This window comes from Uloborus diversus, chromosome 10, assembly GCF_026930045.1.
Source record: "Uloborus diversus isolate 005 chromosome 10, Udiv.v.3.1, whole genome shotgun sequence".
Classification (NCBI taxonomy): Eukaryota; Metazoa; Arthropoda; class Arachnida; order Araneae; family Uloboridae; genus Uloborus; species Uloborus diversus.
The window spans coordinates 80,475,425-80,493,450 of record NC_072740.1 but is presented as its reverse complement, the minus strand read 5'-3'; the positions used below and the strand labels follow the sequence as shown (position 1 = coordinate 80,493,450).

Genomic DNA, 18,026 nt, shown 5'->3' with positions numbered 1-18,026 from the left:
AATTTCTATATCGTGATGCATCGCCAACCTTATATCGCGATGTAGCGATGCATAACGATGTTTTGATGCTTTTTTTTTTTTTCCTTAGTTTAAACTTGCTTGTTTAAATTTTACAAAACATATGCAAGGTATAAAAAATATATATCATGCTAGGTTCCAGCGCCAGAAAAAAAAATTGCAGTGCTAAAATCTCAAGTTAGTGAGATGCATTGAAGGCAAGTTTTGAGATTGCAATGAGCCTGTTTTTTCAATGCAAAAAGATGTCTGAATGGGTGCAAGATTATGCATTCCATTCCAAAACTCACATATTCTTTCATTAGAATAAGGTTCGTTGTAATCAGTAGAGAGGACGGGGGGGGGGGGGGGGTGCACCGGTGACACTCGATGAGGATTTCGTAGTTTAGGTATAAAAAATATAAATACTTTAATTCTGAAAATTTCCAACAATATATCTCAATATTTAATATAACAAATCTAACAAAAATAGAGTGTCCACTATATTATGGGGAGGGGGAGTTTACATATGGCGTTTAGGGCATCTGTTGCATAAAATGGATTCCCAGTTTATTATTTCCCCAGTATATTCCCCCAGGGGGGGGGGGGAATTACCCGACCAGTGTCACACCTGTGCTACGAGCTCCACTGCTTGTAACACCAAAATACATGTCTGCATTTTTTGTAGCTATTTTGCTCTTTAAATTTTGCTTTTTTCTGGCAAGGGACTATATGATTAATTTACTAGTTCATTAATATATCTTTCGCCAATAACTAAAAACATATTTGCATTTCTTACATGCTTTGGAAGAAATGAAGGTTTAACTCTTCTTTCCTTCATTGTTAAGCCAGATTAGATTGACACACTGCTAATTCAACAGTAGTGTGAACAAATTAGCGATTAAAACGGCAGCAACCCTGGACCAGTGTCTGAACATCGGAGCAGTATCGATGCAACGATTTAGAGAATTTTTTTTAAACGGTTTAACGATGTGGTATGCACACATGGGTTTTTGGCGATGCATCGCCCAGCCCTACCACATAGTTAAAATATTACTTGATATGTGGTTTTAAAAACGGAGTAAATATTTCACCATTTCATTTTGCCCTTCATTCATTTGTCTGAGAATAAATCAGTTGTTAAAAGTAGAATTTCGTAAAAGTTTGATTTTGCCCAATGCTGTCTTCTTTTCTTTTTTTTTTTCCATTTTTAATGAGATGTGTCGCTGTTGTCGCCTGTGGCTTGTGACTCTGTGAGTGATATGCAGGGGCGGACTGGCCAGGTCGGCTAGTCGGGGATCCCCGTCGAGTGGGCCACTTCCAGCAATTTTTTTAATGAATTTAATGCAACTAAATTCACACCTAGCAATCTTTAAAATGTTATAATATAAAAAAAGCATGTAATTTGTTTACTCTATGTGAAAATAGCGTTTGGAAACAGATTTTTTTTTCATCCTAAGCAGGGACCGAAGTAAATAGCAGAAGTTCAGAAGAAGCTTTCCTCTTATCAACTTTCTCTCAAGTTTTTAGAGCTTTGAGGGTCATGACTCCCACATTAAGGAAACGAAAGGAGGCCAGAGAGAATGGGGTCCGACATGGCATGAGAAAGGGCTCGGGATGAAAAAAAAGCGTTAAAAACTTATATTTGCACATCTTTTAACAAAAATTAAAAGGGCCTGCACTATTAAACAAAGCGGCCCGGCCCTTCCAATGCGTGGACCATGCTTTGGGGTGTTGATACAATGAGCAGAGGCATGCGCAAGGGGAGGGGGGGGGGGACGCCTGTTGGCCCGGTTCCAAGCCTGAAGGGGGCTTGAGATTTTTTAAATGAGAGGTGAAATAAATGTAGGGACGTAGGGGTAAACAAGATGGAGGGGGGGGCCGTAAAGGTCATTTGTGATGGGCCCCAAAATGTCTGTGCACGCAGCTGGTATTTACTGATTGTGACATATTCATTTAAATGCTGCCAGTTGGCAAGATATTTCATTGTTCTATTGTAAATTTTCGCTGTACAAGTATTATCATCTCAGAATCGCGTAGGGGAGAGCAAGTCTGGACTACGATCAGGAGCGTGCACAGATTTTTTTTTTTCTTCAGAATCCTTTAAGACCAATTAAAGTACTTTTAAGTACATAAATACTATGAACTTTTCTGTTTTGAATGTGGAAGTAAATTATCTTTAACATTTCAAGCCAATTAAACACTAAACGCTACATAATTTCACCGAGATGCTTTAAAATGAGTGGTTTTAATTAGGAACATTTTCATCATGATTATGACATATGGACAAGGTTATTAAATAAACCCATACATCATTTGAGTTTTTTAAATGAATTGATATTTTAACCGTAAAATATTATGTAAATAAGAAAATTATAACTTTATAAATAGGTTTTATTGAAGAATTCAGAAGCTACTTCTTTGAGAATTTCAAAGAATTGCTGATTTGTCCTAAAAAATTTAAACACTACATGTCGTGTCAATTAATATTATGGTTTTGCCAAGAAACTATCATGTATGATTTATTTTATTTTGCATTTTTTATAAGCTGAAAAAAAAATCTTTTATCTCGCAAGTCTATAGCAAATAGCTTCCTTGATTAAAACGACTTTTCTAGGCACATCTTCACGCATTTTTTTTTTTTTAAAAGTCAATTACTGATTCCATTAAAAGAAAATTTATAGACGATTCGCGGTGTATTACGTTTTTTTTAGTTCGAAGTTAGTTAAATTGCCTCTGTGGTCCCTGACTCTAGTATTACTTCTTTAGCAAACAAAAATGCATTTATTCAAATAAGATTTGTATCTTTTGTGTTCTTTTTAAATAACTAAAACATTTCTTCATGTTGTATAGAGAAATCAATTTTAAAAACAAATGATTAGTTAAATTATTTTTTCCTTTGGGGGGTGTCCGGGCCCCCTGCATCCCCCCCATAAAATCCGCGACTGACTATGATAAACTGAATCTGAAACAGGACAAAATTTCGACTTAGAAGGGAGAGCTCCTGAACATTGGCGGAATTAGGACTGAGTTCGGGGGGTAAGGTTTTTTTTTTTTTTTTTTTGAGCAACATTAGTTGTAATCAGGGCCAGATTTAGACTTAACAGGGCTCCTAAGGTATTTCAGGTATGAGGTCTCTTTGTAGTCCTAAAGTCACCAGCGATAATCTTCAGTCTACAATTGAGAGACTTTGATGCAAGAAACAGCTTACGCCCTAACTTTTTCCTTTTTTAAAATTCATTTTTACGTGTGGAGAATATAGATTTTCCGACTAGTGCAACATCGAGACACAAATGTAAGATTAGACCTCTGCTTTGTAGTCAATTATGTGGGAAAGAGATTAGCCTTTCTATCGGACAGTGATGAATATTTGTTGGTCAAGTTTGCATCAAGGCCCTCATTTGTGTTTTTCATATTTAAATATCAAAAAATTGCCAAAGTCTTTGAACCTTCGCCATTCCCTTAAAGTCACTAAAGATAGCTTGAAATTTCACTTATAGAAATTTCCATGGGAGTGCTCTGTAGATCTTTTATCTGCACTATAGCCTAAAATTGATTTCAGTTTCAGGAAAAAATGCCCAGAGGGAACTGGTGTTTCCCTCAGAGCCTCAGACCAAAAAAGGGGCAGTGCTCTTTCAGATAAAAGAGTAAGTTTTAAGAGAAGTTTTGTCAAATAAAAAAGATGCTTCTTTTACTTTTTGGTGCATACAAAGTTCAAGTGTTTCCGAGCGTAATTATTTTTAAAATTTGAAAAGTTTTTTGATGTTTAGTTTTAAAGGTAATGCAAAACACATTCAGATATATTCTAATAAGATCCTTGTGTGATTGAAACGAGGGTGTGACGTTTCAAGGAGTGGCTTGTGTGAATCGTGATCTTTTTAAAAAAAATTCGCTTTTGTGAAGTTTTGTTTAAACTTTTAAGGGGCAAGGAGAGTTGTTTAAGTGTTGGGTCAAAGGTTAGCTTAAAAGCGGAAGGGCACAGTGCCCTCCTAAAAAATCTTGGGGGAAATACTTGGGAAAACTTCCCCCCTTCCTTTCAATGTTTCCATTATGTTTTTAAAATTTCAGTGTCGAAAAATTCCGAAGGGGAGTCGCCGGATTCCCTGTAGTAACCAAATGTATAGTTTAAAATTGGGTCGAGTATACTTCAGTTTTTAAATGCTTCCAAATGAGATCACTGAGCACCTACTCTCTCAAATGTGACTAAAGATAGTTTTGCATTTTTTAATAGTTCAAATTCGAAACGTTTTCGTTGAGAGCTTCCAATGCTTCCCTGTTCGATTAATTTTACCATGGGTAGCCTAAAATTGCATTTTTAAAATTCCCATTTCGGAGATTTTTTGAGAAGAGCCCCCCACATTCTATTGTAAACTTAGATAGACTAAAATAGACTTCAATTTTGAAAAAAAAAAAAAGTTAAGAAAACAAAATCGTGGGGGAACCCCTTCTTTTCCCACTCCTCTAACGTTACCGAAAATTACGAAATTGCGGTTTTTTTGACATCAACGTCGAAAATATCGCTTTATTTTACGTTTCACAATTTTCTTTTTTTAGAACATCAAAATAGTTGTATCGAACTATAGTTGTAGTATGTCTTTGCTCGACTCAGAAGAATCAGATTCGGTACTGTTTAATTTAATATTTTTGATTTACAGAGGTGAGCCAAAATATTATTTTGCCGACTGGGCCAAAGTCAGCCAGTCCACCCCTGGTGATATGTATGTATGTATTCATTCTAATCAATATGGCAGGTGCCTTTCCCTCCAAAAATGCTGTCACTCTCTCAAATGCTACAAATCCCCCCCTTTCCCCCAGAACAAGATTCTACCCCAGGTCTTTCGATCATTCATTTGCTGCTTCCCGAAAAACCCTGTAAACCCCTTAACCTAAAATTCCTCCAAATGGTTCAGTCTGCATCATGCACCCCCCCCCCCCCGAATCTCTTGTGCATAAATGAAGATGGTAACTTCAAAAAGACAAATCAGTGGAATTAATTATTTGCATAAACGAGCTTGGAATTGAAAAGGGTGCTTCATACAAACGCAAGAGTCTGTACAAGGTTTTTTTTTTTTTTTTGAGTTTTGAGTTTTGGATTATTATTGTGAAAATTCCAATTAATTATAAGAAAACGTTTTATTGTTGTAAAACTAATTCAAATAACGAATTCAGTTATTTCATGGAAAAAGTTGATAGTTGCTTTAACATAAAATCAGAAAAGTAGAAGTCCAATATGTGAGGCTTAAGCAGAAAAATTATTACGAAAGGTCTTCTTAGTCATTTAAGACGGTTGTGCCCAACATTTTTTTTCTCCCGAGGAGCGTACCTCATATATTACCACTTCTAAAGTGAAACTTGCAGGCCCCAGAACACATATGAAATTCAGATATATTTTAAATCTTTTCTTGATAACATGGAAAAGAAAATTACAAACCAAGAATTTTTGTATTGATTACTACCTACTTATTTTATGAATGCAAAGTTTCCATCTGCTTGTTTGAGCAGTGTAAAAGCGATTCTTTACCGATTTTCTTTGATTAATTTCAGTAAAAAAATGTAAGTTAAAAAATTATTTTTTCATTCTGATCATTCACTATTCCGTGTTATTCGTTATTTTGGTTGATTAAGAGTATATGTTAATTGTGTGCTTCGGAAAGAAGAAGTGAGTTTGTGCCCAAGTCCTGTTAAAAAGTTAGTAGCATTAAGGAACTCAATAAGTAAAATAAATAAAAACACACATCACCCTTATCAATTAAGAGATTATTTCCTGATCCCTCTCTGCTAATGTGATGAAATTCATAGACCTGCTTTACTGTTGTAATGAGAAAAAGTGAAAACTGAGTTATGAGCACTTAAATAAAATTCAAACTGTTGAATCAGAAAATTTCCTCAGATGAGAATTTCGTATGAAATTGTCAATGTTGTAAATTGTTATGCGTTTGAAAAATTGTGATGTTTCGTTACAATTTATTTATACTAATTGAATGTTTTTCTTTTTCTCTTTTAGTTTATGCGAGAAGAAGACACATCCGCCATAAGGCAAGTAATTACTGTTATTTATTTAATTCTATTACATCTTGTTAATTTTATCTATGTACAATCGGACCCCGATTTAACGAATTTATCGGGACTGAAACTTTTATACGTTAAATTCGGGTTATTCATAACATCGGGGTGTGGAAAAAAATTAGAAAAACTGCACTTACCTTATCTAAAACCCCTAATAAGCAACTGCGCAAAAATATCCATAATTAGAAAGTGAAACTGAATTAGAAACTTTTTGTTCAGCATTTCACGACTTATTACACATTAGATAATTTGAAATTTTAAACTACTAATACTAAGTAATGTTTAATGTTGGTCAATTTCCTTGATACTTGACTCGAAATAGTTCTCTTTCGACTTTATGGAGAGAAGAAAATACTGTGTCATTTGCAGCCTGCTGCATGAGATGTGTTTTTAGTTTCCAGGCCATATAAAGTATTTGAAAAAGTAACAGTTTCTATTGTAAGTTTCACTATCGCTTTTCTGCTTCAAAATCAATATTCTTTGGGTGCCCCCTCGCCTGTTAAAAATTACTAATTGATTCCAAGAAAAGTCTTTTTCTATTTTGGACAATATGGATATAACGTTTGGAAAATAATCCAATATTTTCTAAATCAAATTAACAAAAAAAATTTTTTCGGCTGTTAAAATAATTCGTTAATTCGGGGTTCATTATTCGTTAAATATGGGGTTTTGCCTTCATTTTAGTCAGGGGAAAACAAAAATTCGTTAAATCGCGAAATTCGTTAAATAGAGGTTTGTGAAATCGAGGTTTGACTGTATATACACAATGACGTTGCTACGGGGAGGGTGGGGGTGCAGTCCACCCCGGGTGTCAGCCGAAGTGGAATTGCTAGTTTTTAAAAAATAATAAATGAGGAGTTTACTTTCAAAACTAATTCTATACACTTGTGGGATTTTTTTTTTTTTTTCGTTTTCAGAATCTCTAATATAAGCCCTATCGCGTGCGACCCATGAATTTCTTTCTTCTCGAAGTGGTTTGTATCTACTGTTAAAAAATGAGTAAACATTGGTTTTACCACCTAAACCAGGGGTTCCCAACCTGTGGGTCCCGACCCGCAAGGGGGTCGCGAAGCCTTTCTTAGAGAGTCGTGACATTATCTCTAAATTAATTGTAGTTTAAAAACTAAAATACACTGGGAAAAAGTAGCATCAATACTTGAGCTCAGTGGTGAGTCCAGGAGAGGAACTATGGGGCTGCAGCACCCCTCCCCCCTCCTATACTAGAGTAACTGATCGCCACGATTATCTCAAAATTTTGGTTTAGGGACTTCAATATCTACAAATTTCCACGAAAGAGTACCGAATTTTTCTCCCTCTAGCATCATCTAAAATCGTCTAAAATTTCGATTTTGGAACTTAAATTCAGAATAGTTTCTTTGAGATATTTCCTTCACCCCAACCCTTATTCTGAAAAATGTCATGTAATTGCGTTTTTAGGACTTATTAGTTACGTTTTTAGGAAATATTCCGGGGAAGAGTCCCGAGTCCCATCCAGTCCTCTAACTTCATCAAAAATAAGCAAGAAATGGGTTTTTATCATTTTTAAAGCAATGCCAAGGGAGCGAATACTGTTCCCCTTCACATCATTAAATATCATATAAAATTTCGTTTTTAGAACAAATTTTGAAAAAAATCTGGGTGAGGGTCTCCGAATATTTCGTTTTGTTATTAAAAATAACATCTTATTCTGTTTTTTGGACTTGAATTTCGAAAAATTTGTGCGGGAGTACCCCCAATCCTTTCTCCCTCCATGTTATTAAAATTCTTCTAAAATTTTGTTTTTGAAACTTCAATTCCAGGAAAACTCTGGAAGAGAGGCTTCAAATTTCAAACTGTCTTCCTAATGTTTACAAAGATGGCCTGTAATTTCGTATTTAGGATCTCAAATTAAAAAAAAATCCGGGAAAATAAGCCCAAACGTCTCCCTTTACTTCAACAAACATGGTCTACAATTGCGCTTTTTTTTTAATGACATTTCATTTTCAATTTTGAAAAATTAGAGAATTCTCCTCCCCCTCCCCTATGGTGAGAAACTGTCTAAAACTTCATCCTCCGGAATTCAATCTCAAGAAATTTCAGAGGCAGAGTCTTCGAGCTTCAACTGTTCTTAAAAATCTCTGAACCTCTCCTACTCCTCCTAATTATCACCATGTTTCATGTAAACTGCAATTTTAGAACTGAAATCTCGAACATTTTCCGGGGTTAGGACCTTCGCGTATGTTACACTTACGACTATATGTTTATATTGTTAACTCTCTTTCTCTGCTTTTATAATGCAATTCTCTTAATTTTATTGCTCATATGCTAGTGATGATCCCCCAACCCTCCGAGCAAAATTCTGGACTCTCTTGGTAGGTAAACATTTGAAAAATATTGAGTGACTTTCAAACGGCTCCCCTCGCGAGTTTTTGACCTTGCGACGGGCTTGTTAAAAGAAAATACTTTCATTCACTTCAAATGAAAGTTGAAAACACCAAGAATAAAGATTTTCATGACCTTAGCTCCTCCGAACACCAAATCCTGCATTTGCCACTGCTAGGACACGAGACTTTTAGAAGTGTCGAAATGGATGTTTAACATTGTAGTGACTATCTTTTTACTTCCTTTTACAAACGAGCTGATGTGTGCATCACATGACTTCCTTTTACTCCAATTTAATGTCATTTTCTCATTATTGGCAGTTTTAATATGATTCAATAGTTTGCTCTATAAATATCACCAACAGTGGCCAAATTGAAACCAGATTTTAAAAATATTATATTAGTTTGAATTTTTGGCATCTCGAATTCAAATTATGTTCTTCGCAATCACGAGCGTGTGTGCGTATGAATGCACGTGTGTGTTTGTGTAGGCGCATGTGTGTGGTTGTGCGTGTGTGTGTGTATGTATGCATGTGTGTGCGTGTTGTGTATGCAGTGCTGTGTGTGTAGGCGTTCGTGTGTGTGTGTGTATGTAGGCATATGTGTTTGTGTCTGTGTGCAGGAATGAGTGTGTGTAGGAGTTTGTGTCTGTGTGCAAGAATGAGTGTGTGTATGTGTGTAGGCGTGTGTGTGCATGCGTTTATATGTAGGACATGGACGCAACCTGGAGACGGTTTTCGCAAGTGGAGCAGCATCGTGAGGCCCGTCCACGCGACGGTGGTGCTGGCAGAAGGTGCTGGTGCGAAAATAAAATGATAGCACGCCAAAACAGTCAAATGAATGCAATAAGCAATCGTGATTGCTCAAAAAAAAAAAAAATTATCGCCAAATTTGTGGCCAAGTTGGCGACAAAACTTGGCGACCAAAAGACTGGCGATATATTGGCAAGTGTCCGCCAAATTATAACACCACTTCAGTTTACATTGAAATTAACAATGATTTACCCCCAAAAAGGGGCAAAAGACCCCCTTTTTAGCATACAAATGCAACCAAAAAGGAAGGTGCTCAACTAGACCCCACTAGGAGTCTATGTACCAAATTTCAACTTTCTAGGACATTCCGTTCTTGAGTTATGTGACATACATACACACATACGTACATACAGACGTCACAAGAAAACTCATTGTAATTAACTCGGGGATCGTCAAAATGGATATTTCGGGTGTCCATACTTGCCAACTCTACTGTTTTTAACGGGAGACTCCCGTTTTTTGCTTCCATCTCCCAATTTCCCATTTTACGATTTTCTCCCGTTTTTTCAGTCAATCTTCAAAAAGTTTCATTCTCTTCTCAATAGATGGCGCCCCTTTCCAGTCTACCAATGTCAGGGAATAAGAATTTTTCCAATTAATACCTTTGTTAGTGAAACTTAATTTTTTGGAAGCTTTCCACATTGCATGTTCAACGAAGCACGTGCTCTGCCGAAAATTGCAGCCGATTTCAATCTTTTTGCATCTTGAAAATATTTCAATTATTTTGAAAGTTTGAAGTTATTTTAACATGTGCTACCCTATACCTACTTATTATATATATCATTTTCATTATATATTGTTTTTTTTTTTTTTCGGATTTTAGGAATTACATTTTGGTAGCTACTTTTCTGGAAGAAACTGGGGAATGTACAGAACTTTAAGCAAGTTCACTACTTATTATTAGGTTTTTCCTTTGCAGTATGTTTTTCTTGCTGCTACCAATTAGCTTACATCTGCAAAAAATCCCCATTTCACTTTAAATTTAGTTTTCATGTTATTTAAAAGCGCAATGAGTAATTATGTTGTGAAGATATGTCACTGGTGAATCACCTATATACCTCTAGTGGAATCTCCTGTTTTTTTTTTCTTCAAAGGTTGGCAAGTATGGGTGTCTGTACGTTCCTAGGCACATATCCACGTGTGGTCGGGTTGAAAAAAAAATTAACATTCATTCCGGTGTGAGCGAATTTTGGTGAAAATTTGTTCGCGAATACAATACTTCCTTTTTTGTAAAAGGAAGTAAAAATGAACAATAATAAAATGAACTGCATTGAGACTGCTAATTTGTTAGGAAAAAATAAAGTTACATGTCTGGTTTATTTTGACGATCCCAGAGATAATTACAACAAGTTTTCTTGTGACGTCTGTATGTACGTATGTATGTGCGTATGTGTGTATGTATGTCGCATAACTCAAGAACGGAATATCCTAGAAAGTCGAAATTTGGTACGTAGACTCCTAGTGGGGTCTAGTTGTGCACTTTTCTTTTTGGTTGCACTCGTATGCTCCAAAGGGGGTCTTTTGCCCCTTTTTGGGGGGAAATCATTGTTAATCGCCAGTCTTTTGGTCGCCAACTTCGCGACAAATTTGGCGATTTTTTTTTTGAAAAATCTGGTTTCAGTTTGTCCACTGTTGGTGATATTTAGAGACTAAACTATTGAATTATATTAAAACTGCCAATAATGAGAAAATGACATTAAACTGGAGTAAAAGGAAGTCTTGTGATGCACACATCAGCTCGTTTTTTTTTTTTTAATTTCTACAATCATTATGTGTTATCCGTAACGAACAAATCAACTCCTTGAGTTACTATGTAAAAATATATAGAATGTCTACTCAAACGCACGAGCGCACAAACAACACACACACATATATATGTATGTATGTATGGAGGGGGTCGTGGGTTATTTAGTTGCTCAAAAAAGGGGGGGGGCGCCATTAAAAAGTTTAGGAATCACTGACCTAAACGGTGTGTATCCAGGTCTCGCCAGGTCTTTTACAACAAACTGGAACTTATCCCTTATTTGCCAGTACCCACTCATTCACTTTCATGTCAAAAGGGCACATATCCAAATTTGAATTTGCCACTTCTAATTCAAAAGTAGTTCACAAATAAAATAGCGGAGCGAAGCACTGGCTGAGCATTTCCAATCAAGCGTGATACCTGTCCATGTTAAGAGATTGCAGCATCTTGCGCCTTGTGCAAGTCTGTTATAAACTAGGCAAGTGCAACCTCAAATTGTGATTACTGAATTAATATTAAATAATTAATATTACTATTAAATTATGATTAATTAATCATTAAATAGTGATTAGTTGTGATTGTGATTAATTGTGATAAACATTATGATCTATTAATACCTACAAGTTGTTGTTTGAATTGACTTGGGTGATTGTATTGTTCATACTTAATTGGGTCGAAGTTGCTTTTTTTTTTGAAATGTTCGATGAAAAGAAAGTAGGATGGAGTATGGAAAGTAGGATCCTACTAATGTAAGTAGGATGGCATAAAGTAGAGCAGAAAAAAAAAAAAAAACATTAAAAAATGTTGAATATTTTGTTTCAATCTAATAAAGCTTATTTCTGAAGAAAATGCGTGTTTTTTTTTTTTTTGCAAAAGGGATAATACTATTTTACACCAAAAAGGAATATATCCAAAATAAAATTGGCAATTTAAATCTGGTAAAATTGAGGAAAAATTCCTAGACTTATGCCAACAGTTACCCTTTATTCTCTACCAAAACATTGTGAGAAATACAAAATTATAACAGTTAGTGTTTGTGTGTAAAACTTTTTTTTTCGTTTTGCCAAAAAAAATATAAAACTGGATATAATCCGTTTTGAAAGTAAACTCCTCAAATAATTCAATTCAGAAAATTTACCCCTATATTTTAAATTCTAGTTACTCTATGAAACGCTTTTGCATCACCCCTGGGGGGGGGGGGGCTTTTGCGCTGGAAGACACCCTCTGAAGATGCGCCGATACTAAATTGGATTTAAAAGTGTGGAAAATATAGATACTTCAGTTCTGAAAATTTCCCCCAACATCTTAAATTATATTCAACCTATTAAACAGAGTAGTATCACTACAGCGCGAATGGAGGGGTTGGCATTTGCGCCGTATAACATCCTTCTGGGGGGTCAGCCCCAAAATGCATTTAAGAGTTTCTGAAAAATATAAATGGTACTAAAATCCAGTTTTATTTAAAATTCTATTAAAGACTGAAAAAAAAAAAGATAAAATGTAGCCAGTGCTAGTGCACTGGCTTGAGAAAGCTTGATACTATTAAAGAAATTAACTACACATTTATGAAGTTGGCAATGAGATTTTTGGGAAAAAATTGAAATTGTGTAGCTTAAATTTCTGAATTCATCAATTTTTTACATAGTTAAACACATGGAAGTTAATTCGCTAAAAAAAAAGTATAGAAATAACGCTACAAGAAATTCGAAAGATAAATTTTGTTGATTTTAATTCAATTAAAAAGCAATAACTACCATAAAAAAAACGATTCGTGCAGGGTTTCCACTCACTTGGAAAACCTGGAATTGTTAATGAAAATGAAAATCACCTAAAATGGTCAGGGAAATGTCAAAGAAAATCAAATTATTGAAATTTCTGGAAATGTCAGGGAATTCCTTCTCCAATTTTCGATCTGATAGGTGAAACTTCTGCGCCATTTGGGCAAAATTGCTGAAGTAGGGTAAATGTCCCGTTCCAGATATGTACATTTTCCTGATTAGCGAGAGAAAGAAAATTCAAGCTCATTTTTGAAGACTGAATGTAATAAGGTTACCAAAAAAAAAAAACATGGAAAGGAAGAAAAGAAAAGAAATATCTATACGAAAATCATAAAGGTCTGATTTATATCTGAAAATTTTATTTTGCTTCTTTTGAAAAAAAAAAAAAAAAATCCAAGCCATGCTAGCTAGAAATTATGAGTATTTTCTGTAATGATCTGTGGCTTTATTAGTATTTTAAGGGCCTTCATTCTGCATTTTTTTCCCCATAAAATGAATGATGTTTATAAAAATTTAAAGTCTCAAAATTTTTGCTTTTATAGGTTAAAACTTTTTTGGGTAACATACCAACACTGAAACTGTGACTTTGCCGAAAATTTACTTAGTGTGTTTGAGATTTCAGTCTTTTTGTAATCAATGGAATTAAATTTTTAGTTTGTCTTAATTTAACCCAAATATAGATTACAATTATCGATCATTTTTTAAGCATTATTTGGTTCATAAAGTAGGTTTACTTGCATTAAAAATACGTTATATCATTACTTAATAACGCAAGTTGGCATTCATTAACCTGGAATTTTTTTCTAAAAGCGACTGGGAAACCTGGAAATGACAGGGAATTTCATTCTTGAACTTCTGTGGCAACCCTGTCACGAAAACAATCTGTTTTGAAATTCGGGATTGCAAAAATAAAACCTTTTCATAAACATGATCAAAAACTGGACATATTTTAAAGCAACTTCATTACATATCGTTTTTTTAATAGTTTATTTTCTATAAAATGTTACAAATCGTTAAAAAAAAAAATCCTATCCACCACACCCATTGTATCCGCCACGCATCGGCAGTTCCTTAACTTTTCTTCGTAAGCGCCGTGGCTTTTATGCCGGAAAATACGGTATTTATAATTGAAGTGTTTGTTGCAGTGATAACTGCATTTAGTTGGGAAAAAAAGTAAACATGAAAAGTTTGCATCCTTTATTGCTACGCTACATTCCCTATCAAGTCTTTAATTTTGCTCTGCTTATCAAAGCTTCAGGAAAATAAGTGCATCTGAAACAAGTCATGGTCAAGTGTCATCTTTTACAGCCCAGCTTCAGTAATATTTGAGTTATTGTAGATTGACTGTATATTCCATATTGTAATAAATATTTTACCTGAAAATAATAAAATTTCTCGCTATTCAAATGTGTGTATAGTCATTTTGTATTTTTTCTTCTTTTCTCGCCATTTTGAAAGTTCTCTGATTAATGTATTTTCTTCTATACAGTTTCACTGATTTAAATGAAGAAAACTTAAATGCATATGCAAGTCCAATATCATTTCATCCTCCCATGTTAAATTTTCATTTTCAGTAAGTATAGAATTAATATTAATTTTAACTACACTAAACAGTAGTTATGCTTAACTTGACTAATACTCCTTTTTTTTTTCAGTCCTGTGGGCATGCCTCATATGGAACGTGTTATTGTACAAAATTTAAGTCCAGATACTAGTATACACATGTTATCAATATCTGGGAATACATTACATACTCATTGTTCATTTTTTCAAGAAAAGGTATGTTTTGTCATCTTTTGTCACAGTTTTACTTTCATGAATAATTCAATTTTTAGTGAATTCAATTTATGGCAAATTTCTGTGACTTTCAAAAAATGTATATAGAAATAAAATCTTTGCTTATAACTTTATATTTGCCCCCTTCCCCCACTATAACTGCAATGGAATCTTGTACTTCTAAAATTTTCATTGTGACTTTTCCTTTAAAAAAAAAAAAAAAAAATCTGCATTAAATGTGTGTTTCTAGAGTAACCAGAAATCCCAAGTAAATGCAATTGGGTCTTTCAAATTTTGTAAGTTGCATTCATTGTTGACTTCCTCAAATTTTTAATGATTCTTGACTTTTTTTTAAACTAGTGTATTTAAAAGCTAAGCCAAAGAAAAACATCATTTATAAAACAGAATGCTGATTTTATTATTTTTAATATTTAGATTATCTAACTGCAATGAATTTTGTTTTTAAATCAAATTTTATTTTGTCTTTCATGTTATTTTTTAAAAATTATTAGTCATTTGTTTAAAATTATTAGTTTAAAGAACATTAGCTAGAGCATTTTCACCAAGTAATAAACTAACCTCCTAACAGATTTAAGTGCAAACTATTGTAGTAAACTGCAGCATTGCTAAAATAGCAAACGAGCCTACTAGACACTTGCCCAGTAGCAGAAAGTGCTGCACTGCGTCGTGTGTCTTAGATTCTTGAGAAAATCTAGGCTGTTTTATGGTAGGGAGAAAAAAACTTTAAAATCTTTAAGAAGAAAAAAGTTACATTTCAGCTAATGACCATATGTTTAGGGATATATTCCACAAGTAGCATGTGAACCATTCTATTTGGGATCAGGGAAGGCCTGTCAACCGATTTTTAAAAATAAAAGTAGTTACCACTAAGGAACACATATGAAATTTCTCAAAAGGATTTGACAAAAAAAAAAAAAAACTCTAGTTACAGCCTATTGAAATACTGCTCAAAATTGGCTATTTTGAAAAAAAAAATCAGCAAAACACTCGATTTCAAATAGCGAGTAATTTAAAAGTATTTACCTCTTTGAATAATTCTTTTCTCCACAAATAAAAAAGAGCCTATATATCATCTAGATTGCAGACATATTTTTTGAAAATTTAGTTTGGTTGATTGATAAAGGGAAAAAAAAAGAAAAAATACTGTGATGAAAAATACTGCGTTTTTACCAATTCACAATTTTTTCCCCCTATTAAAAAACTTTTTTTTTTTACTTAATGGAGATTTCAGTCCGGTGTTCTTATTTGGAAGTTTTATAGAATGTTTTATTGTAATCCTTAGTGCATGCAGCCTAGAGAATTGATTTGTAAGTTTTTCAAAAATTAACGAGTCTTGAAGTGACATTTTTTGTCACAATAATGTGACAATAATGTTAGTAAATTCGTTATTGTAATGGAAAGTTCGTTCAGAGCTAAACAAGCTTACTTTCCTCCCTATGTCAAGATAAATTTTCTAGCACAAACTAGCTCTTTGTCAGTTGTCTCAGGCTTCAAATAAATTCTAATATAGCTTCTGAAGGGATAAGAACAATTTTAAAGAATCTATATATGACGTAACGGATAATCCTCTTGTTTCAGTAAATTTAGCTAAGTTGCCGCGTCTCCTGATGTTGGCGACAGACTCCTGCTTTTTAGCGAACCACCCGCTCTCCCGTTTCAGTTTATTTCTCCCGGTTTTTAATTATGCTTAATAGTTTCCTGCTTTTCAATGTTTAATGAAAATCGCTACTGAAATTTATTATTATAATTACTTCCTTTTACAAAAAAAGGAAGTATTGTATCCGGGAAAAAATGTTCACTCAAAATTCGACCTTAATTTCCATTTTGCTCACAACCAAATGAATGTTGAGTTTCTTTTTGACTCGACCACACGTGAATAAGTGCCTAAGAATGTATAGACATGCGAATATCCATTCTGACGATTCCCGAGTTAAGTACATTGAGTTTTCTCGTGACATCTGTATGTATGTACGAGGGCAAATCAAAAAGTCTTTGTGCCAATTTTTTTTTGCCAAAAAAATATACCTACAGGTATTTACAAATATACATAGTAAACTATGTCACTTACACTATTACTCCACATAGTCACCACACTTTTCTCCGCACACACCCCACCACTTAGCTGTAAGCCTTAGGTTCCACCGTCCGGGGGGTCCGCGTAGCGGGCCCCCCGCACGGCTGAGTACGACGGTACATAGTCACCACACTGGTTCAGACATTTGTCCCATCACCAAACTAAGTTAGAGATCCCCCTATGGCAGAACTCTTCCGCTGCCTGTGGAACTATGCACCGTCGGACCACGTTCTTGGCTTCTTCATCACATGTGAATCTCTGTGAGTCTCTGTCCTGCCTGTTTGCATGTGAATCTCTGTCCTGCCAGAAACTTCTTCAATGGAATGAAAATCACTAGGACAAGGTCTGAACTGTAGGTGCATTTCCCTGTGAATTGCTATAGGCTTTTATCCCTTGCTCCGTACAAAACGAATAACACTTCTCTGCTCATAAGCTGTGGACATATGAAGAAGAACCGTCATCTTAAATGACTGATAGCAGCTCCACTTATCCGAGCAAAAAACAGATACGGCTGCTACAGTTCAAGGAACTGTCACTGTTGGGAATGTATTTGTTTGCTTTGTATTCGCAGCCGTATTTTTGCTAAAAAAAGGAGTAAAGACTTTTTGATTTGCTCTCGTATGTATGTGCGTACGTGCATATGTATGTCCCAAAACTCAAGAACGGTATGTCCTCAAAAGTTGAAATTTAGTTCGTAGACTCCTTGTGGGATCTAGTTGTGCACCTCCCTTTTTGGTTGCATTTGGATGTTCCGAAGGGGGTCTTTTACTCCGTTTTGGGAGTAAATCATTGTTAATTTCAATGCAATCTCAATTGATGTTACAGTTAGGCAAACACTTGACAATTTATCGCTAAGCTTTTTGTCGCCAACTTGGCGACAAATTTTTTAAAAATATTGTTTTAATTTTTCCATTATTGGCGATATTTAGAGAGTTAACCATTAATTCACATCACATTAAAATTACCAACATTGGGAAAATTAATCTGAATGAAACACTTTTTTTTTGCTTTGGTTCACAACAAACTTGGGGTGAAAATATCTGACGTGTTTATTTGCTTACTCCAAGTCCAAGGCACTATCTTATATCTTTAAACGAGCAATTCTTGTGGGTATGTATATATTTCGTATCTCGAAAACGGCTCTAACGATTTGGATGAAATTTAGGATTTAATTGTATTTTATCATTCTAAGTTCACATCTACATCGGTGTTTTTTCTGAAAAAACACGATTTTTTACAAAAAAAATTTTTTTAATACAAAGTCTAATTGAGTTAAGCCTTGAAAAAAATTGTGAATTGACACATAAGGCAGACGATTTGCAACCATAACAATGAAAATTTGTCTCTTCTCACTTTAAAATTTTTAACTTGCTTAGGGTTGCCAGGCGTGGCTGATATTAG

At 34.5% G+C, this 18,026-nt stretch overlaps 1 protein-coding gene across 1 annotated transcript in view; it reads left to right on the top strand.

Moving 5' to 3' along the window:
* Positions 1–18,026, top strand: part of LOC129231070 (transmembrane protein 131-like) — a 173,632-nt gene that overhangs the window by 50,700 nt on the left and 104,906 nt on the right. The window contains exons 3-5 of the mRNA XM_054865318.1: positions 5,999–6,030; positions 14,244–14,327; positions 14,410–14,533. Of these exons, the coding sequence (XP_054721293.1) occupies positions 5,999–6,030; positions 14,244–14,327; positions 14,410–14,533 (240 nt within the window). The remainder of the gene's footprint in view (positions 1–5,998; positions 6,031–14,243; positions 14,328–14,409; positions 14,534–18,026) is intronic.